At 35.2% G+C, this 24,236-nt stretch overlaps 1 protein-coding gene across 2 annotated transcripts in view; it reads left to right on the top strand.

Moving 5' to 3' along the window:
* The first annotated feature begins 1,317 nt into the window (after window positions 1-1,317).
* The window catches only part of Saysd1 (SAYSVFN motif domain containing 1), an 80,710-nt gene continuing 57,791 nt past the window's right edge, over window positions 1,318-24,236 (top strand). For both annotated transcript variants that reach the window (XM_090399146.1, XM_090399145.1), the window contains exon 1: window positions 1,318-1,516. In XM_090399146.1, the coding sequence (XP_090255272.1) occupies window positions 1,427-1,516 (90 nt within the window). In that variant the 5' untranslated portion in view covers window positions 1,318-1,426. The remainder of the gene's footprint in view (window positions 1,517-24,236) is intronic.

Below are 24,236 nucleotides of genomic sequence, written 5' to 3'. Positions count from 1 at the left end.
TCTTGAGTCGCATACTACTGTCAGTTTATAGATCTGCTTTTGTGTGTTATTTCCATTAGTACCAAAGGCATTGGTCCTTTATCAGATGTGAGCATCCTGCTCACTTTTACTAGGGACAGGCTCTGTCTGGAGAGAGATCTGTGCTCATATCTTCAGGAGTGATACCTTCAGCTGTCCCACATAGAACTACCTTCAGGTTCTTTTCGCTGGGTAGAGTGAAGATGTGATTACGGACGTTAGCATTGTCCATAAATCTGGTCATCTGTCTGTAATCCATGACAGTAATGGGTTGTATTTTAACTCACTCATCTGAGTTTTTGGCCCATGAGAATGAGATGTTTTGTTCTCTGAGGGCTGATGAGACAGGGATCTATTTTTCCTTATCTCTTAATACGACTGGTGGTATCTTTTCTTTAGGTTAGGGTGTTTTTTTTCTGTTGTTTTGGGTTCTTCCACATTGTTGGAGATTTTCTTCTTCTTTTTGACCATTTGGAACTCTGTATCTGTTTCCAAGGTATGATAATTGCTGTCTTGGAATGTAGCATCTTCCATACTTGGGGAGTGTGCAAAATCTGATTGCGTCAGAGTTATGGGCTCTTCACTTATGTCATCCATATTGTCCTCTGTGACTGCTATGTGTGTGTGTGGGGGGGTGGGGATGTGTCAAAGAGCTTGACTTTTCCTGGCCCATTATCACTCAGCAGCTTTCCTAGTCTGAGGAATTCCATATACTTCCTCGAATTTGGCCTCATTCAGAAGTTTTTTGTGACAATAATTTAGAAATTTGTTAAGAAACAGATGGAGAAAGAGTAGAGAATGGTCAGGTGGCCCGAGCAGGTTAAAGATAATCCTGTGGACTTTTGAGGGTTCACTAGCAAATCCCATAGACACTCTTAGGTGTCTACCAGCAATAAAATACAACTAGCTGTCCCATGATAGGGAAAAACAGTGTCACGAAATCACTTGGCCACAGATTGAAATCCTACTTCCCTAAATAAAACCATAAATCCACCACTGGTCCTCATTGCGGGTGGGGCCTGCTGGCCATTAGACCTCTTGCATATTTCATACAGAGGGGGAGACAGTTGGAAACAAACTGTGTCTGCGCCAGTGCAATGCGCGTTTCGTGAAAAACCTTGTAAACAAACTAATCAGGCTCAGTCCAAAATAATATGTCTGTTAACATCAAAATCAGTCTCACTCTCAACCTAATCCATTCATGCATTATTTGCTGTTTGAATTTGCTTATATCAAGTATTGACCACAGCGACATCTGTCGGTTGAAAATTACGTTGGCTAAATTAATGATTGGTGAATATTTATTAGCGGATTGGTCTTCATTTTGAGAAGTTTTTTAGTATCTTAGTTACTGAATGGTATTGATACTGTTTTTTTTAAAGTGTTGTGGATATGACTGTTCGACGTAATGGAGAAAAAATTGAGCTCTTATAGAACAAAAAAACAAGGTGGTATTTTGCAGAGGTTAAGCTGTAATGTTTCAAGATCTTTGCAAATGGTGAGCGTTTCTGATTGTGATATAAAAGTTATGGTTTACTATAATCTAAACATTTCCTATCAGTCTACTTTAAGAAAATGCATGCAGTAGGTTACCGCAAGTGGATTGTAGTGTGCTGGGCCTCTACAAATATTTCTGGTGTTGATGAAGCAGAGTACAGTATATACAGGACGCTTGTAATTTCAAAAATTTCATATCATGCTATTTCTTACGGCTATGTACGAAGGGTGGAGTAATACCATCATTAATGACCTATTTTCTAATGAGAACCATTTTTTGAGTGTATTACTTATTTACATTGATCGTTATCCAAGCCATTTTTTACGATATCAGGACACTAAAAACACTTATAATAGTTTTTCAAATGAAGGTTAGTTAGTTTACCCTTCGCAAATCAGTCATAAGAACAAAAGCGGATAATATACACCTCATAGCCTTAGTTGCTTCGTCCATTACTTCAAATAGCCTGCTTCCAATATCGGATACCAGCACACCATTGCCATCCATTAGGTCGCACAGCGAATCATAAATACTCTATAAATTTTTACGTAAGGCAGAAGATTTACATGCTCTTTTTTTACAAGTCAACATGCTCTAACCATTTGTATTCTATGCTCCTTCCTTAACCTATGCAACACATTATACCCTTTCACCAATCTGGTCACTCTACCAGACTTGGAGATGTGGATATCATATGTACTCCAAAGGAAAAATTTATCTGTTCAAAATTTCCATTTCAGAATATAAGAAGACATTTTTAAAAATGTCTGACATTTGGGAATTGGCCTTATTTAGTAGGAATGTGCATATTTTAAATCAAAGTATGCACTTCCATAGATTCTAAAAACATAAGTATCTCTCACAATACTACTTTTCACTCGCCTATCTAACTACAAATCACAAATCTGTCGATTCAGAGAATACTGCTGATGTGGGAGTGCTGTGCCAAAATCTTTTCTAAAATCCAGAGGAGACTGATTCATTTAATAAATGAACTCTCCTCTGTTACTGACTTGCTTCAGCCAGATCTTGCAGACTCTTTTAGCACAAGTATTTCCATGTATACTGCACCATGAAATAGCATCAACCATTTCTCTGCTTTATGCTCCTATTACAAATGTACTCTTGCTATCCTTTTTTTTCTCATTATTCCATCTATCTTGATTCTCTTGAAGAGCTTTCCTTGTGAAATAGTCTCCAACAAAACAGGCTCTAGCTTTTCAAGAAAAATGCCAATAGGTTCTTTCCTTTGCCAGTCATTTTCTTCATCTCATGCACAATACTAATGTATTGTAGACTTCTTTTCAGCATTTATCCTGTTGTGTGAATTTATATTGGGGGAGGGGATAAAATTGCAGTCCTCATTCACTCAGGACTGAATAGTATAGAACAAATTCATTTCCTATGGAAATTAGCAAACCATCTGATTACTACAGAATTACTATTAGATTAATATTAAAAATGTTGGTAGACATAACATAATAGTTTAGACAATGGATTGTTGAAGTACTGTATGCCCACAGATGTGAGACCCTTTGACACTTCTGCGCATGTCAAAAGAAGGAGAATCCATTCCGATATTGGGGGAATCGATGGGTTTTGTGGGATGATTGTTTATTATTATACGTCAGAAAATTAGCTTTTCTTTTATGAAAATTCTAGTTCTTATTAGAATTTTAATTAAAATCTTATCTAATTCTTTCTCCATGAATTGACTATTCTTGGCACATTGCCAGGGTCGGCTCTAGGAAGTGTGGGCATACAGTGGAGTGCTCTGGTGACCAGTAGTTGGAGGTAAACACATCTAGATATAATAATTACTACCGTAACTAAATTTATTTAACTAATAAATAATTATGCCAGGATTTCACCTTGGCCAACAAGGCATCTTCATGGGTACAAAGACATTCACAAAGCATGTTATATCAGGAAGACAAATGCAGGCAGTGAGTGGGGTGGGATCCTATAGCCCTAACTGGCATTCTATCAGTTAGTTCATTTAGTGATACAATCTCACTCAAGGTTTCATGATTTTGTTCTCCCAGATTTTTGGTTAAGTGAGGCAGCCAAATTTGCTAAGATTTGGCAAATGTTGTGATGTTGCAGATTCTAGAAATAGTCTCTCAGATTTATATCTGCTTCTTTATAAAAGAGAGGTTTTATTATGTTGAATATTGTGATCCATAACTATGACATATTCTGCTATTCCAGAACAGCCTAGTGCAGGTGGTGGACATTGTTTTTGTGTTACTCCAGACTGATATTAGGTGCTCCTGTTTTTCCAAAGTAAGATAGTTTGCAGGGATAAGGGGAAAAGTTACGTAAGAATAATATGTTGATCTTATAACATTAATTTTAAAGCTGTGTCATTCTTGTCAAGATACAGCTGTAATTATACAAGGAATACTGTTCTGGTTAAACTTTTGTAGCCATCTCTTTGTGTTTTTTTTTTTTTTTTTTTTTTTTTTTGTGATTTATCAAGTTTTATGTTCAGAAACTTTCTTAAGGACAGGGTATGTGTTTAAATTTTAAAGCCAAGTAGTCATCAGTAGGAATCCTAATTTAGTAGGTTGTAAATATTTTATTATTAAAAAAAAATAATGTCCCTGTGATTTTTAACTTTGTGTGTGTGTGGAAAACTTTCCTCCCATCTCACTAAAAAAAAAAAAAAAAAAAAAAAAGAAGTCTTCATTCTTATAATACCAACCAAATCCAAAAGCCAGTAATATCAAAATACATTGGCTTAAACTTGTATTTTGGACATTAGATATTGTTTTTTATCATAAAAATACATTTTTAAAAAGTTAGTAAATTACATATATCAATCCATTGTTGGTTTCTTAATAAACATTTTGCTTATATGCCGTGTGAAAAATAAATTTTATTTCGTAAAAAGATGACCTGATTCTCCCTCACCGTTCGTTCTTCTTGGATGATAATCATCATCATCAGTTGCATCAGTCTTGGGACTGGTAGCTCAGCAGCAATTTCCTCCATTCAGCTCTGTCATTGGCTTTCTTCTTAACCACCTGGTAACTCCTCAAACCCATGCCGTCTTTGACTTGGTCAAGAAAGCTTTTCCTTGGTCTGCCTCATCTTCTTTTCCCCTCTATTTTGCCTTCAATTATTCTTTTCACAAGTCCATCATGTCGAAGTATATGTCCAAACTACCTATCCCTTCTAATTTTGATCGATTTTATTAGAGTTCTTGTTTCGTTTATCTCTCTCTCTCTCTCTCTCTCTCTCTCTCTCTCAGGACTTGTTGGTTTGATTTTTTTTCTGTCCATTTTATTTTGTTCATGTGATGCCAGCACCACATTTCAAAAGCCTCCAATCTTACATCTTCTCTGCCTAGAATCCAGGTTTCACATCCATACAGTGCAATGCTCCATATCAATGTCTTTACTAATTTTTATTTCAATTGTAGGTTGAGGTTTCCTGTTAAAATGCTTTTCATCTTAGAGAATTGGGCTTTTGCTTTGTTTATTCTTGATCTTATGTCTTCTCTTGTTCTGCCATCTTCTGTTATTAGGCTTCCTAAATAATTAAAGCTTTTCACTTGTTTTATTTGTTCTCCACTGATGTCTATATGCTCTGTATTGATAGGGATTTTGCCTGTAACAATAATTTTAGTCTTATCTGTGTTGATTTTCATTTTATATTTTTCAAGGTTATTATTTAGTAATTCTAGCATTGTTTTTAACGTTCTTCTGTTTTCTGCTACAAGGGCTATGTCATCAGCAAATCTTATACACATGACTTGCTCACCATTTATCTTTATGCCACTATTTATTTTATCTTTAGTTTCCTGAATGGCCTTTCAGTATATAAATTAAAGTGGTGAAAGTATACATCCTTGTCTTACTCCACTCCTGATATTTATTATTTTCTCCTTATCATTGATTTTAATCCGTCCATTTTGATTTTTGTAAATTTGATAAATTATTTTCTTATCCCTCAAATGCCGATATTAGTTAGACAATTTAGGAGTATATGCTGGTTTACTTTATCAAACGCTTTCTCTAAATCAAGGAAGCAAATGTAAGTATTTTGACTAAGGTCTAATCTTCTCTCTATTATTGTTCTTAAACAGAGTATTGCCTCTCTTGTTCCTTTATTCTTTCTGAATCCAAATTGGTCTTCATCCAATAGACAATCTATTTTTGAATAAATTCTGTTTTGAATAATTTTTAGCAGAATTTTGCTAACATGTGGGATTAAAGCTATTGTTCTAAATTGGCTGCATTTGTTTGCATTATTCTTTTTTTTGTATTGGTATTATGGTTGATTTCATAAACTCCTTTGGTATTTCTCCTCTATCATAGACTTGGGCTATTAATTGATAGAGTAAGGTTTTTGTCTCATCACCTACATTTTGTAGCAGTTCTATAGGAATATTGTCTACACCTGGACTTTTTCCATTACTCATTTTGGACAGTGCTTTATCAAATTCTTCTCGCATTATTGGGGGGGGGGTTCCTAGATTATCTTCATTTTGATTTTCTATGCTGATATCAATATCAAGTTCGTATTTTAGCCATTATAGAGATTTTCAAGATAATTCTTCCATTCCATTAATATATCCTTAGATTCTATTAGTAATTTTCCATTTTCATCTTTGATGGCATTGTTTTTGCTGTTCTTATTAAATTTGAGAGTCAGTTTGTTAATTTCTTTATAGGTTTTCTCTATGTTTTCTTTTTTAAATAATTCATCTATGTTATTACACTGTTCTTCCAGGTATTCTTTTTTGGCTTGTCTACATTTTCTTGTAATTTGATTTTTAAGATATTTGTATTTGGCCACATCTTCTTCTTTAACAGCATTTTTATATTTTCTTCTTTCATCCATAAGGCCAAGTATTTCATCTGTTATCCAATGTTTTCTTTTTCTGCATTTTTCAATAATTGATTTGATGAATTTGTAATTAACTCTTTAATCATATTTCATTGGTTTTCAATATTATTCTGACTATTTATGTTTTCTGGAATGTCATGATCAGTTGCCTCTTGGTTTTACTTCTTTACTCCAATTTTTCAAGGTTCCATCTTATTGGTTTGTTTCCTTTGTTTCAGTTCTGTTTTCATTAAGACAAGGTTATGGTCACTACTAATGTCAGCACCTGGATAGCTTTTGCAATTTTTTATTTGGTGTCTGTATCTTTTCTTGACCAATATATAATCTATTTGATATCTATTTGAATCCCCAGGTGCTTTCCAGGTGTATCTTCTTCTTTTTGGAGATGATAATACTAGATGATAATACTTAGTAGTTATTCTGCCAATGGGTTACTGCAGGGGTTGAAGAATAATAGATAAATTGTTACAAGCAGTTATTCTATATGAGTATTTTTCTTGTGCAACCACTGACATAAGTGCATTGGACTCTCACCCCTTAGCCGGCCTTGTTGGCCGAGTGGTTTCCGTATCCTCTCTCCAGCCAAAAGGCTGTGGGTTCGAATCCCACCATGGGCATGGATGTTTGTGATTGTCTGTGAATATACTAGTAGTGGTGGTCGGCAATAGATGGCATTGGTGTAAATGATGAAGGTAGTCACAGTTGGTGGAGGTGGAAAGTTGAAGGTAGATGCCCTCCCTCGCTGAGTCTTCAGAAACCCCCTGGAGGTGTTACATAATAATAATATTGTTCTAACAGACTACTTCGCTATTACAACCTACCAAGAAAGATGTGAAAACAGTTCTATATATACACTGCTTGGAAAGAAGTTAGTGGATACCATAGTGAGAGGAACAAACAGCCATTGAATCATAATCTCTTTACTTCTATAAGTCGGTGTCCTTTGCATCATTGCCAGAGTTCATTGTGCTGTCCTCACAATTTTAGCAGTGTATCCTCTGAGTTTAAGGTCTTATCCACCAGGCACTGGAGTATATAGAGTACCTTGTTCCTGTAGGTTGTCTTACTTTGGGCTATATCAGCTATTACTTCCTCTATGTCTGCAGCTTTACCATATTTTAGGAGCTTTAAAGCTGCATTCACTTCGCACAATTAGGTGCGGCATTTCTGAGGCATGATATGCTGGTATATCGATGGGAGGTGGGTGTGCTTGTGGACCTTGAGGTTTATTATGGTCGTACTGTTAGTGAAAGAATTTGCACCGCCACTGCAATCTTTCTGTGAGTGATTGTACATATCAACCATCCGGTTAAATGAACACAAATCATACATCTGCAATCATGATTATGATCAATCTGATCTTGCAGACCATGTTTTGGATACAACTCAAAGGTTCTCCTGGAAAATAACCACCATGCTCCACCATAGTAAATTCCAAAAAGAAAGACTCTTTTTTTGAATCTGCATCTGCACTCAGGAATCAACCAAATTTAAACAAATATGTTTGCATAAAACTTCCCAAAATTTGGGAAACATTAATTATCAGAGATCTCTCTCTCTCTCTCTCTCTCTTTACATCCTAGACCATCTGCAAATGTCCATAGAAAGGTGCATCATCTAGATAGGACTTTAGTTTCAATGTGTTTTACTTATCATTGTATTGTATTTGTGTGTATTGTTACAAAAAGTTATTTGTAATCCTTGAAGATGTCTCTGTGACAGACGAAATATTGGAAGCATTAAAATTAGTTTAATCCTTTCCCAGTGCTTATAATATTCCATCAAACCTCCAATATGAATAGGATCTGTTATTTCCTCCAACATATCCCCACTGACTGTATACTCTACATCCAAAATAACTTTTCATTCAGCAGATTTCAACTAGCGACTTATGGATGTCCAGATAGCACACTAGTATAGTCCACCGTTCTGCCATCTGAGATACCGAGAGGTTCTCAAAGTTATAATGAAACTTATTTCATGTAATCATGTCCAAATAAACATTGAGCAATATGCTTATATTTGACTACTGGCATTATTTGTGTCCCAAAGGAAGGTTAAACTGACTAGTTTCATCAGTATTTCATTGACTTAGCAATACATATAGTGGCACTCATGTAAAATGGACACAATACTGTACATGTAATGACATGTACAAACACGAACAAATGACAAAATATGCTACAAACCCAAGCAACTGCATCTGGGCAGCCAACAATCTACGACTCTAAAATCCAGAGATTTCAGAGTTGTAGATCTGGTTTCTGGATCTGGTAAAATCCAGATACCAGACAGTGATGACAAAATGATACTCCTCTACTCTGGTGGTGAAAAACACACAGAAGGAGTCGAATTTCCACTCAACAGTAAAGCAACAAAAAGCAGAGTTAGCTTTGCTGACATTGGCTGGCACTGTATGAACACGTCATCGCCACATATGCATCAACCAAAGTTAGTCTAGATGACACAAAAGATGCATTTTACGGTCAACCCAAAAAGAATCTAATCATATTAGCTGGCAATTTTAACGCCCATGTTGGTACTAACACAATTGGCTGGGAGGAGACACTTGAAAGATTTGGACTTGGCCAAGCAAATGATAATGGAATATGACTACACTCATTTGCTGCTGCCAATGGCCTGCTAGTCACAAACAGTTTTTTCAGACACCACAAAAACATCAAATTACCTGGTGAGCACCCAATGGCAAGGATACATCAATCTTGGACTATTTTCTCACCAACAATCACTATTGATTGTCCATGAAAGATTCATGAGTGATGCGTGGCCCTGACTGTGGCTCTGACCACTGCTTAGTCTGGGCAAGAATACATCTTTGGTTAAAAAGTGCTAAACATCCAAAAGGTGCACCCATGCAATGCAGTTGGTTTGTATTAACCCAACACACAAGAAAGAATTGCAATTCACACTAGCAAATTGATGTGCTGCCCTTGCACCAGCCAGTAATGTGCACACAGAAGCCCAACAACTTTCCAATGGCATATGTGAATGTGCCAAAGAGATTTGCTCAATCATGAAAAACCGAACTCAACCATGGATTAGAGATGAGCTACTTGGACCTAATGGACCAACGGAAGCATGCCATACTTGTCAACTGTGCTCTCTACAGGCAGCTCAACCAAGATGTATGACGACTCAAAGTAGAAAGGGAGTCGCACTGGAACACAGTAGCAGCCAATCTAGAAGAATCCATGCAGAAAAAGGAATACCGCACACTTTATTGTTTAAGCGACAGAATGAACATGATCGTTGATGATATCTGCAAAGCTGACGGGACATATGTACAATCATTCCCAGAAAGATTGCAGTGGCGGTGCGAATTCTTTCAACAACAGTACAACCATAATGAACCTCAAGGTCCACAAGCACACCCACCTCCCATCAATATACCACATATCATGCCTCAGATGCCACACCTAATTGCGCGAAGTGAATGTAGCTTTAAAGCTCCTAAAATATGCTAAGCTACAGGCATAGAGGAAGTTACAGCTGAAATGCTTAAAATTGGTGGTGCTACTCTATCACAATGCCTACTCTTACTCCTGCAGCTGGTTTGGCACTCAGAACAAATCTCCACTGCATGGAAACAGGCTATTATCGTGCCAATCCAAAAGAAAGGGGATAGTCATCACTACAAAAATTACAGGGGCATAAGCTTACTCTCAGTTCTAGGTAAAGCCTCTATGTGTATCATCCAACAATGCATACATATATATTGTGAACAAGTAACTAGAGAAGAGCAGCTGGTTTCTAAACTAACCGAGGGTGCCCAGATATTCACTCTCAGGTATCTCATAGAAGAACACATATGTGGCAAGCAAATTGTCAGTGGATTCATTGACTTCTGCTCAGCTTTTGACACTGTATACTGGTCTACCCTTTGGACAACACTACAAACTGAACATATACTCCCAAAAATCATTCGGCTACTCCAAGCAACTTACAAAAACTCCAGTAGCTGTGTTTGCACCAAAAACACAGTCCTGTTGGATAGCACAGGCATCCAACAGGACTGTTTAATCTCACCATTGCTGACGCTATTATGCCACAGGCCTTCACTGGTCAATGTGGAGTATAGTACAGCAAAGACAAATATTTAACTGATCTCATGTTCACTGATGACAGCACCATCTTTGCAAATGATGACGCTGAAGCCACCAACATACATAACATGTCGTTATAATGCTACCCAACCACATTGACAAAACAAAGGCCATGACAACTGATGGGTCACCCTGCACTCTTTTACCTTCATGGTATCTAAATTAAGCAGGTGAACCAATTCAAATATCTCAGTTCAATCATACATGTAAGGAAAACTGCATCAACAGTAGAAGTACACAAGAGAATTTGCTTGGCCGCCACTGCCTTTGGTTCACTAAATTGGTACCTGTGGAAGAAACAACATCTCACTCAAATCAAAGATGTGCTTCTTTCACTCACTGATCATGTTGTCCCCTGTATGGATCAGAAATTTAGACATTCTTTAAAACTGACCTAAACAAACTAGGGATTTCAAATGCCATGCCTCTGTAGCTTACTACAAATATCACTATCCCACTATATCCAAAACACTACCATCAGAACTTGGTGTGACAACCAAGTTCTTATGGTAGTGTACATTTGAAGAACTTCAAAAATGTTGACTTAGCTGTTTTGGGCATGTGTGCAGAACTGGTATTTATATGCAAATACTAATGTGCATTCTTTGACTGATTTTGCTGTTACAGAATTAAAGACCAGTTTCTTCCAGGAAAAAAAAATCAAAAAAAAAATCCCATGCATGGATGTAGACCAATTCTTGAATCAGCTGAAAAAAGCCTACAAAAAAGTTAAACTTTATTTATTTTTACTGTGAATTAAAAATAATTATTCCAACTTTGAAAACTTAATAAGATAATTTTGTTTTCAAAATTCTCCCTTTTATTATTTTCATTTCAAGTTATGAACTTTAATTATTAATAATGTTCTTTTTAAACATAAATTTACATATTTTGCCCACATGGGATGGTTATGTTACCATCTTGTTGACTCTTTTGGGTCAGGACATTAATTTTGCACATTAACTTATTTATTAGTGCTTGAGTCATCTTTGCACATTAATAAATATTTATAGATCTGATAGCACCAGTGGAAAAGGTAAAAAAAACCTTTTTTCATGGAAAACTTACCTTGATAACAATTTGTAAATTTGACCACTGCAGTGTTTTTTAATACTAGTTCTTACTGGCTCTAATGAAATATCAGCAAATTACTTTGCTCTAGACCTCAGTCCACACAGTATTTATTTGTTATAGGCTTGCATCTATCATGTGTTGTATATATCTATAAATCACAAGTATATATATGATATAACTGATTGACTCAGCTGAGGGACATATTTTTGAAACAATTAAATGACTAGAAGCCCAGAGATAAAAATAGAAACATTATTTTATTTTTAAATAAACCACACAATTAGTTTCATCTTCCTAGAAGACTTCATCGATTACATAACAGAGAAATACCAACAAACATTGTGAAAGAAAATGTATACATTAAAATGTTAACGTATTAACATTCGAAGATGTTCTGTGTATCTCTTCATTGTTGGGCGTGTGCACGTGTTCAAGATCTCGTGAATGCCAAAGTTGGATAGTAGTGCAATAACAGTGAGAAATTATAACGGAGGTTAGTGTTGAGATGTTGTGGATTGTGGATGATTTCTTTAGACTTTACAGTTTTTTTTTCCAGTTCATCATAGCATCAAAAGATGTTTTTGTGATTTGTTCTGCATGACTGGGTGAGTGGTAGAGTTTTTGTCGTTAGTGTTAGCAGAAATGAGGATGTAGTTAAACAGAGTACTGGCCCTAGTTCTACCATATACATAACTCGATGGATTTTTCAGTCGCCAAAATAAGGCATGTCGCAGTTGCACCAAAAACGGTAAACTTCTGTATATTTTAAGTTATGTTTGTGTTTGGGCATACTAAGTAAGGAATGGAGTTTGGGTAGAGGAATAAAAGAAGTCTAGATGTTAAATTTTTTGAAAACTTTAGCTAACTTAGGTGAAACAGAACTGATATATTGTGGGGATATGTAACCATTTTCATTATTTCTATCTTCAATATGGTGAGAAGGTGGATTGAATAGTAGCTTTCTGTTTGTTTTGAATAACCATTTTGCTGAAAGGTTTGTAAGAAGAAATTGAAGTTCTTTGTTGATATCCTTTTCTTCACAGAGGTGGGAGCGAGCACATTTGCCTAGCATAGAGATAATGCTAAGCTTTCGAAGCAGATAGTGATGGGACTGTGCATGGAGATCTGTTAGTTTCTTGCAACCTTTCAGCAAAATTAAAAACAAACAGAAATCTACTTTTCAGTCCACCTCCTCACCATATAGAAGATTGAAATAATGAAAATGGCTATGTATCCCTACCATATATCAGTTAGCCTAAGTTAGCTAAAGTTCTTAAAAAATTTAACATTCAGACTTCTTTTACTCCTCTAACCAAGCTCTGTTCCTTATTCAGTAAACCCAAACAAAAACATAACTTAAAATATTCTAGCATTTACTGTGTTTTTTGCAACTGCAATATTCTTTATTTCAGCTAGACTGAAAAATCCGATGAGTTACATCTAGAAGAGCATAAGAGAGACATCTCATATGGCAGAACTAGGGCCAGCACTCTGTCTAACCACGTCCTGAATTCTGCTGATGCTAATGCCAAAAATTTTATCACTCACCCAGTCATGTGGAACAAATTGGAAATTATCTTTTGATGCTATGATGAACTGGAAAGAAAAATTGTAGAATCTAAAGAAATCGTCCTCCAACAAGCACATTTCAACACTAATCTCATTTATAATTTCTCAGACTATTATTGCACTGCTATCAAACTTTTGGCGTTTGCGAGATCTTGAACACCTGCACACATCCAATGATGAAGAGATACACAAGAATGCCTTCAAGTGTTAATATGTTAGCATTTTAATGTATAGATTTTCTCTCATAATGTTTGTTAGTATTTCTGTCATGTTATGCACGTGAAGTCTTCTAAGAAGATAAAACTAGTTGTGTGGTTTATTTAAAAATAAAATAGTATTTGTATTTTTATCTCTGGGCTTCTAGTCATTTAAACTGTTTCAAAAAAAAGTGTGTGCGTGTGTTATTATTTAAAAAAAGGTTGATAGGTCTTTATACCCTTAGTGTTTGCCTATGATGATTTCTCAGCCATTCCCTTTTCCACTATCACATTTAATACAAAGTGCACATAATTCCACCATTATTTAGGATCATTGCTTCTATTGCTGTCAATCTTTCTTATTCGTATTGCATTCACTTTTTTAATCACTTATGTATTTGCTACACTGATTCATTCTTTATGCATATGTTGCATAAGGAATGAATGCATGCAGGATTGACCTAGCAATTCTAGTACTCTTTTATATTCACTGCTTTATTATGGAATAGTAGTTTTGCCAAACAAACACAATCCATTCAAGTTCATACTATATGCAAGTCTATATCTTCTGCCATCAAAACCACTCCAAAATTCATTATTATGCTTATCAAGGATTTAGGCCTAGCATGGTCTGTTCTGGCCTTAGAAGTCATCGTTTAAGAGGATGTCCTGGTTTTCTTTTTTCTAATGGCTTGTACTTTAAGGCTTGTTTTGGTAATCTTTCTGTTTTCATTCTTTGAATGTATTCCATCTATTTATGTTTATATTTTTTAATTTTTTCTATTACTGGTTTTTGGTTTAATTCTTTCATAATTTCTTCGTTTCTTTTGTGATCAAATAGGGTATACTTTGAAGTTTTTTCTCATAAATTTCATTTCTGCTGTTGTTAATCTTTGTTTGTCTTTTTGTTTTATTGTCCAGATTTCACTTCCATACATTAAGACTGGTAGGACTAATGTATTGTATACTTTTAGTCTGGTTTGTTTTTGAACTAGGTTTGGTTTAAATATAGAGTTAATTACACCTGTTATTTTTAAATATTTTGCAATTTTTATATTTATATCTTTTTCATTTTCATATGTGATCATACATCCTAGGTAGTTAAATGAATTCACCTGTTCTAAGATCTTGTTATCTATTACTATTTTAGTTCTTGCTGGATCTTGTCCTTTAAAGGCCATAGTTTTTGATTTTTCTGTTGATATTATCATACCATAATCTTTGGTTATCATATTTAGATCTAAAATAGCTTTCTGTAAGTTATCTTCAGAATTTGTAATTATTATTTGGTCGTCGACAAAGAGGAGAGTCTTTAAGTTTACTGTAGGAGAAAGTTTAATTCCTTGATGTAAATTTTTATTCCATTTTATTATTTCATTTAAGTAGATATTAAAAAGAGTTGCTGAGAGGGAACATCCCTGTCGGACCCCTTGGTTTATCTCTCTCATATGTGATAGCTCGTGATTTAATCTTATTTGTATTTGATTATTTTCATATATACTTGTGATAGCTTTTAGGATATTATTTGGTATTTGTCTTTCTTTTAATATGTTAAATAATGTTTCTTTTAACTTTGTCAAATGTTTTTTTTCCAAGTCAATAAATGCAATATGTGTTTCTAAATTGTATTCTCTTCTTTTCTCTGTTATTAATTTTAGGCAAAAGGCCAGGTCTATACATGATCGTCCTTTTCTAAATTCATTCTGTACTTCTAAAATAAAGTTTTCGGAATATTTCATTAGTTTGCTATTTAAGATTCTGCTATATATTTTGTAACAAGAATTTAATATACTGATACCTCTATAGTTTTTAGGGTCATCTCTATTACCTTTTTTTAAAGGTAGAAATCACAATTGCTTTTTTCCATTCTATTGGGAGGATACCAGTTGAGTAAATTTTATTTAAAAATAATAAGTCTTTCTTTGAATCGTGTTCCTGTGTATTTGTATAGTTCTGAACCTAGCTTATCTTCTCCAGGCGATTTTCCATTTCTTGTTTCTTTCAGGCTGATTTCTAATTCTTCTTTAGTTATTTCCTTTTCATTTTCGTTAATTGTTTGCCAGTTGTCTTTTTTAAAATATTTGTCTGTCCACAGTTCTGTGTAGTAATTTATGTTTAATATTGTTTAATTTTAATGTTTTCTTTGATATCTGCATTTAAGTGTTTCAAAATCTTATATACATTGGGTCTTATTTTATATAAAAAAATGTCCTAAATTAGAAACAAATTTGTTCCATGATTCTCTGTCTTTTTCTGACTTCTCTTTTAGCTATGGCTCTTATTCTTTTATATTCTATTTCATCTTCTAATCTTTTGCTGCTTAACCATTTGTGATAGGCTTCTTTTTTCTTTTTGATTATTTCTTTGATTGTATCATCCCAGATCTTCAGTTTTTTCCTTTTATTGAATTTTTTGGTCTTTCCTAAGCTTTCATTTGCTGCTGCATTTAGTATCGTTTTTATATTAAACCATTCTATTTCTATTTCTTCATTTTGTTTTATTTTATCTAGATATTGGTTAATTCTTTGTTCATATAGCCATTGTATATTTGTGTCATTCAATAGTCTAGTTTTATAAACAAATGTTTCAATTTTTCTTTCTGTTCTTGTTACTTGTAGCCATTTAGGTGGTAATCTTAATTTTATTTTAACAAGGAAGTGGTCACTGCTTATTTCATATCCTCTGTGAACTCTAACATCTAGTGAAATTTTTGATGTCTTTTCATTTAATATGAAGTAATCTAATATTGATTTCCATCCTCTTGCTGTCCAAGTATATTTATGTATGTCTTTATGTTTATATAAGGAATTCATTATTTTGATATTTTGATATAATTCATGAAGGCTACACACAATTTGCCATTCTCACTACACACCTGCCCATTGAGTCATTTGCAACAGTTGTCTTTCTCAGCATACTCCTATTGTATTATGGCATGCAGCCTCACAAAAAAGGCAAAAAGAAGAATGGCTCTTTCACTCTTATTTCCTTTTCCTAAGTGATATTTTATTCTGTACTTTTACATTTTTGAATCATTTGTCCCAGCCAACCTAATTGTATCTTCCATTTGTTATATTTGCTTCTACACAGACTCAGTCACACAATTTTTTTTTTACCTGGATAGCATATTCATTATATCCTACTAAAGGGCATTTGATTCATGCAATAGATTCTGGTTACTTGGGACAAATTAGGACTTTTTATGTTGAGCCCATACACAAAAGATTAGTTAATCAACTTATAGTACGTTAGTACCATGTATGGGTTGTTTGGGAAAGGAGAAACTTGCTTACATTTGATTTAAAAGCATGTATATTGTATTCCTTGGGAAACACATCAGAGAGAAGACTGTTCCACAATACAGCACTAACAGGGATGGAGGAGAGCAAAAGAAACTTGTTCTGTGGGTTTCAAGGTGTACTGTGACGGGATGTTGGGCGGCAGCTGCATGTGTTCCAATGGACTTAGTACTGAGTGGGGGAATTATTGATGCTATTTCAGATGAATATTTGCCATGGAAATATTTATAGTGTTGTCAAAAATCATACTGGAAGAAAATGGTTCTTTTTTGTGAGAAATAAGACAGAACTGGGTTTTACTAGCATTGAAATTGAAGAGGTTATCTGGTTGTTGATATGCAGGTTGATGCGAGTTGTGTAAAGTAATGTTTATCAAATAAAAAGGAGGAGCGCAATGTGCTGTCATCTGCAAAACTGTATTGGGTTGGAGGTCAACTGAAGTAGGTCATTGATATATAGAAGGAAGAGAATTGATGAGCGAAATTCCACAGAACCTTGTGGAACCCTGGCATTAGTTGAATGGTGAAAGGATAAGGAAGCATCCACCATCACACATAGTGTGTGTCCATAGAGAAAATTAGCAATCCAACTGCAGTAGTCCCGAAACAGATCAAATGATTTCAGTTTGCTTAGTAACTCTTTCTGCTAGACTGGTCAAAAGACTAGTCAAAAGCTTTGGAGATATCAAGTGCAACCACTTAATATTCACCAAACTTCTTCATGGCATTTGTCCAGAGATGGGTGATATTTGTGAGGAGATGTACTCACTCATATACGAGTGATATATATAGATATATATATATACATATATATATGATATATATATATATAGATCACTCATATGAAATTTCACAAATGAAATCACACATTGGTATATGTGGATTACTGGTGTCTATACTGTGATCGTTTATTAGCTGGATACCTTCGAGCTAGTGTAAGAGCTGGGAATTGATGTTCTCTCCGTTACTTGAGATAGGGCAGTGATTTGTCGCCCTTCTTGGGAATGGATTGAATGTAGGCCAATTTCCAGGTTGTGGGATAGATACCAAGTGGAGTAAGAGAGTATATATAGGTGACATAGGATAGGAGCCAGTTCTGGTGCACAAACCTTCAGAACAATTGGAGAAATGCCATCAGGGCCAGGAGACTTTTTTTGTGTCTAATTTGGACAATATTTTTCTGATCTATTTCTAACAAAAGGATATAGAGCACATTGCATATTGGGCATCTGGAATGGTTGGAGTAGGGGATTTTTGCCATTGTCAGTTATGAATGCATTGGAGGCAAAGTGTGAAGCCAGGAGATTAGCTTTTTCTGTGGATGATGTTGTCATAGAACCATCTGGGTATGATAGGGGTGGAAATAGTGTTGGGCAAAAGTTATGACCAATTTCTTTGGTAAGAGATCAAAAGGCTCAGCTACCGTTTGGACGGGCTGCAAGTTTCCTGCTTTATTACTCTCTCAAACTATTGTTTTGGAAGCATTGATAGTTTTCCTTGCAGCTGTTTTTTGGGCTTGAATATAAGCACTAAAGGAAGATGGAGTTCTTGATGTAAGTCAGTTTTGGTATGCTTGATTTTTTATTTGTAGAACCTTGACACATCTTTTTAGTAGGGTTTAGTACGGGACAGCAATTGTGGGGAATGTATGTTTCCATAATAGTAAGGATTACTTTAGTGATACATTCAGTGCATATGTTTAGGCTGTAAGGCTAGAAAAAATAGTACAGCCATGGGAATGAGACAGAAGTCATGGAGGCTATTCAACTTGGCACTGTTATAATGACAAACTACTGTTGTATGGGAGTCGCTGTGTAAACGTTGTATGGGAGATTAGGTGAGCACATTAAACTTGTAGTCGAATTACCTAAGGGGGTGGGGGGGCACAACATTCACGTATATGGAAGGGTCATTGGTGAGGAAGAGATCTAGGGTATTTGGTATTCTGGTTGCAAGAGAACAATTTGTGTCAGGTCATTGGTGATTGCAAATGTTTCAGCATCATTGCCTGCCTGATTTGTACAACTGGAGGAGGGAAAGCCAGTTGGTGTTGTGGACATGAAAATATTCTAGGAGGATGATTTCATTGCTACGGAAGTGGGACTGGAGAAAATCAATGTTTAAGGAGAGGAAATTAAATACCTCAGAGTGGTTGGTGGCATCAGGGGAGCAACAGAGACAGCAAATGAATATGACTGAGTGCAGAAGAGAGATTTTCAACCAGAGAAGGTCAAAGTTGGGCAAAATTGAGTGCCTGTATAGCTCAATGGAGATGGCGTGTGCCTTCCACAGTGCTAAATTGCCCAAAGAGAGAGTATTGTAAGTTCGATTCTAGTCGCTGACTAGAGGAACTTTTATAAGTGCCTCCGTAGCACAATTGTAAGAACGATGATATGTTGCGTCCTCTGATTGGAAAAAGCCTAAGTTCGATTGTCATGATGGGAGGAATTTTTATATGGTTGTTTTCAATTGAAGGTGAGTTAGCCGATCTCATACAGAGGTAGCAGGTTTTTTTTCTCCCAGAAACTCGAGTTTTTCATCCCGCATATAGACAAATCGGCCTTCAGGACACATGCAGTTTATAGACAAAAAATACTTGTGATGAGTCTTTAGACTCCTTGGAGATATCATGAAATAATAATGATTCTAAGTTGGGTGCTCTCTGACAAGAAGAAGGATTCTGCAATTTCAAAATCTCTTAAATCCAAATCTGATTTTGAAATTGTAGAATGCAGAAACCTTGCTTCTGTTCATATGGTACTAGAGCCTTCTAGCTTGTCTCATAGGAAGGTGGTAGAACTTTCCATCCTGCAAAACAAGCAAATTAGACACACATGATTGGCTGCCATAGTACTTGCCTCACTGACTTAGCTGATTCAGCCATAATTTAATTCAAAACTTCAACATCCTTCTGGTCATTTCTCTTGCCATGGATATTGGAGGTATAATTGTTTTTCCATGTTCTCACCCTATCACTCATCCTGATGATATGATCACAATATCATTCCATCAGGATGAGTGATAAGGCAGACCTCCTGGCATAATTTGTTTTTATACTTCCTGCATTGATGACATTACAAATTACCTCCTGCATTAAGAATGGCCTATCCCATATTCTTTTAGTCTCATCAGAAGAAGCCTAAATAGCTCAGACACCAGCAAGTCACTTGGTTCTGATGGTGGAAGGGGTCCTCTCCTCTTGTGCAACAACCAACAACTTGCATCCCACAATTAATGGCTATATATATTGCCTTTACCATCATTCCTGCTTGACTAGTATCTATCCCTACATGAATGAAACTCATATGTTCAGCTTAATCCAAAAAAAAGGAGGAGGGTGATAAGTCAGCCAATACACTGTTGTGTAATTGCTCTTACTCCATACTCCATCTAACTTCTTCACTGAGGACCACTGGCTGATTAGTGAACAGCAATATGGATTCTACCATTCTTGGTCTATAGTCAGTTTTCTAGACATCCCCACTTTTGACTATATTGGAAGAAACTCACATGGTTGCTTTCAGGATTGTTGTAACCCACTAAGCAGCTAAGGAAATGATTAGGAGCTGCATGTTTGGAGGGTGGCAAAATAGTATCTCAACCATAAAAACTTTTTTCATTTTTGTAACATATTTTCTTCAACCTAGGGTCAGAAAAATAATGCTTGCCTAGGAGTGGTATATAATCTAATGACAGTACTGGTTGCTCGTGACATTTCTAGGACATTTGATTACTTCTGAATTAAATCGTGGTCTGCCTTCTATCCCTCACCAGCTCCTTCTCTAATTGCCACTGTGTATCATGGTAGATAGCTTTCTCTCTGATTTCTCCATGAGTGTGTACTTTTATCCACCCTCTTCATCCTATACATAAATGACGTCCTCTTACTGGCTTCAAATCCTGTTCTTAGTTTTGCTGATGACAGTGCACTCCATTCCTCTTCATTTGACAAACTTTGTAATGCACAAAAATTCAAATCTTCAAGACCAATGCCTTCAACTTTTGAATCACTTGCTATTCTTTAATTGGTCAAGGATAACTACATGAATTTTAATGCTACCAAATGACAGTCCTGTCTTATTTTTCACAAGAAGGATATCACTTCACTTCCCCTTACTTTTAATAATACCCAGTTATCCAAACACAGTCTCTTCTTTGGCTGACTTCTGCCCTTTCCTTGCAGAAACACATCTTAACCATAGCTTCTTCAGCATCCAAAAAAAAAGTTAGGTGTATTTTTTTGTTCAAGACATTGCTCAGCTGCAACGGTAGAAATCCCAAATCTCCCTAATTTTGGAATGCTATTTGCACATGCAGAGTGGCTCATCTGAAACTTCTCTAAGAATGCTTTAATGCTGTCTGGAAAAAGTACAGTTTGATTAACTGATGACCCTTCTTTTGGAGATTCCATCCATTCACTCACTCATGGATGTTTGGTTTCTGTTTTGTCTTTTCTATAGGTATTTTGTGAAACTAATGAAACCTTTCATTATTTTTCCTCACTCTGAAGACAACTCCCAGTTGAAATGGCCCATACACCGTAATATATATTGTTCATTCTTCATGAAAGTTCATTATATCACACAATATGTATTCCTCTGTTTGTTAGTTTTTTTTAAAACTTTCCATATATTTTTATCTTTATTTTATTCCTTTTCCTTTATTTATTTTATAGAATAATTTACTTTATTCTAGTAAAAAATTTCTTTTTTTTTTTTTAATCTACTTTAAGGTTTTTAAATTCTTCCTGTAAATTGTTATTCTCGTGAGTTTGTTTCTTGTAATTTATTATTCTTTTAAGTATTCGGTTATGAGTTTATATCTGCTAATGTGATCTACCAAAATTATGCCCCAAAAAAGTTTAAAATCAACCAATCAAGAATGCGAAGATCTTCCCTAAGGTATGTCTAAAAATATCTTTCATGTTATCACTTTTTAATATGACTGAAGATATATATAATTTATATCTTAATATTTAATCACAGAAATAAACTGTGTTTCCACGCCAGGAGTGCCCCTTAAAAATATAGGCAAATTTGTTATATTGTATTGAATTATGTTCTTGTTTAATCCTTTATCCAAGTGTAAACAAAGTTCATGCATAAAGAATCTTTATGACTAAGTTAATTCTCATCCATTGTCTATGTAATACAAAGACAATTTACATCAATTGTCTTTGTATTACATAATGCAAAGCACACATCTTCTTGAATCTGTATCATGCTAAGCATTAAGGGAAAGTCATTATGTAGACTGGTTTGACCTTTATTGAGATCTCACAGTGGAAGCCAGAACCAGAAAGATACCTAGGTTGAATTAATACAGAAATCATATATTTCTCATACACAATTCTAGTAGCAAGGCTTATACGTTGGTCAGACATAACTGGTAATTAGTTTACGGAATTAACAACGCATATAAACATACACAAGTATGTTCTCATACACAAGTAGTAAAAGGGTGTGTCAATTTATATTCTGGATCAGAGATACTTGTAGCAGGTTTTTCCACTTTGTTATAAAGTAAATAATCATTTTAAATTAAGGGGATATAAAATCCACATTGTTTTAAAACCGAATAAGAAACTCAAAGATTGGAATCAGAGAGTTTCATGCCGAATATAGTAACCTATAAAGTTTCGGCAATCACTAGCGTGAGCTAATGCAAGTGACCCTAGTACGCAGTACAATATCGGACAACTCGTTGCAAAGGTGGGGAAAGTTCAGATCACTATTCTTAGGTATTTTCCATAATGTAAAAACACATTTCCTAGGAAATGTATGCTGTTATTACATTATGGAGGGAGGTCACTACCCAGACTGGTTTCAGCCTTTTTTGAGGCCTCATCAGTGAGTAGCTATGTGAGTATTTGGTTTTAAAACAATGTGGATTTTATATCCCCTTAATTTAAAATATTGTTTATATCGCTGAAATGAAGCTTATTAGCTCTTTATATTTAAGTAAATAATCATGTTTTCCAAGAAATTATATTCTTATTTTAATCCCTTACTCAAAAATATATGATTTTGCATTAGGAACCTTGGTATCTTCCTGGGTTTGGCTTCCGCTGATGAGACTTCAATAAAGGTTGAAAGTCTGGTTAGTGACCCTCTCTTAATGCATACATGTCCAAGAGGTTGTGTTTTGCATTATGTTTGTTTACATTTGAGTAAAGGATTACATGAGAATATAATTTACTTTGTAACCAATGGAAAAACCTTCTTCAAGATGCATATTCTACGAAGCCAACAATGAAAAAACGAATTTATAATTTCAAAATTATTTTTATTTTTCAACATAATCTCCCTTAAGACTAATACATTTATTCCAGCAATGCTCCCATGCCATTATCCCGTTCCTGTGGTGGTTCTCAGTAAGATATGCAAAATACCCCTCCACAGCTGCAATCACCTCTTAATTCGAAGAAAAACGCTGACAGTGAGTAAAAGTTTTAGTTTTGGGAAGAGATAGAAGTCAGAGGGAGCCAAATCTGGAGAATAGGGTGGATGTTCCAATAATTCGTAGTGCAGATCTTAATTTTCCCATTGAAAAAAACACCTTTTTGGGCAGGTGAATTGTCCTGATGAAAGATGATTTTTTTTCTTCTGCAAACTGGATTTTTTTTCACGAATTTTTTTGTCTAGTCTGGTTAAAAGATTGGAATAATATTACCTGGTTATTGTTTTACCCTTTTCAAGATAATAAATAAACAAAATGCATCCCAAAACACTGATGCCATGACCTTTCCTGCTGATGGAACTGACTTTGTCTTCTTTGGTACTGAACAACCGGCTTCTGTCCACTATTTTGACTGCTGTTTGGATTCTGTGTAATGGTGAATCCAAGTCTCATCCATAATAATAAATCAACGCACAAAATTAGTTTTATTCTTGTTAAAATGCTCCAAGTGCTGTTCAAAGATTTTCATGTGAGTGCATTTTTGATCTGCTGTGAGCAAGCGCGACACCCATCTTGCACAAAGCTTTTTTCATTTGCAATTATTCGTGCAAAATATATCCTACATGTTTTTTTGAAATGCCTATAGTCTCAGCAATTTCATGCACTTTGACTCACCGGTCATCTAATACCACATTGTGCACTTGATCAATAATTTCTGGTGTTGCTACACTTTTTGGACATCCTTCACGTGGATCATCTTCAAGGCTGGTATGGCCATGTTTAAACTCGGCAGCCCATTTCTTAATTGTCAAAAATGAAGGAGAAGAGCACCCATAAACTTTTATGAACATTGAATGAATTTCTTTTGGCGTTAAACCTTCTTTTACAAAGAATGTTATAATTGCACAATACTCAATTTTATCCATTTCAAGGGATATAGACAACAATTTTGCTTCAGACAGCTGTATAAAAAAAACTACTTGATAGAATGACTTGCAATTTTACATGGATGCTTATGACAGATGTACCAACTTAGAAAAAAAAAAAAAATCTTGCCAATAGTGTTGCCATCTGTGGTCAAGGCTGAGAACTTTTCAGCCCACTCTCGTACATATTCTTCATGAAGTGTTACAATTTGTTACGCTCGTTACAACGTTGCTGCATCTTTTGCAATCCTCTGAGAGAAAAAGTCTTTCCTTTGT

Source organism: Typopeltis vanoorti, chromosome 10 (genome assembly GCF_054136105.1).
Source record: "Typopeltis vanoorti isolate ZY-2024b chromosome 10, IOZ_Tvanoo_1.0, whole genome shotgun sequence".
Taxonomy (NCBI): domain Eukaryota; kingdom Metazoa; phylum Arthropoda; class Arachnida; order Uropygi; family Thelyphonidae; genus Typopeltis; species Typopeltis vanoorti.
This window is presented reverse-complemented; position numbering and strand designations above follow the sequence as displayed.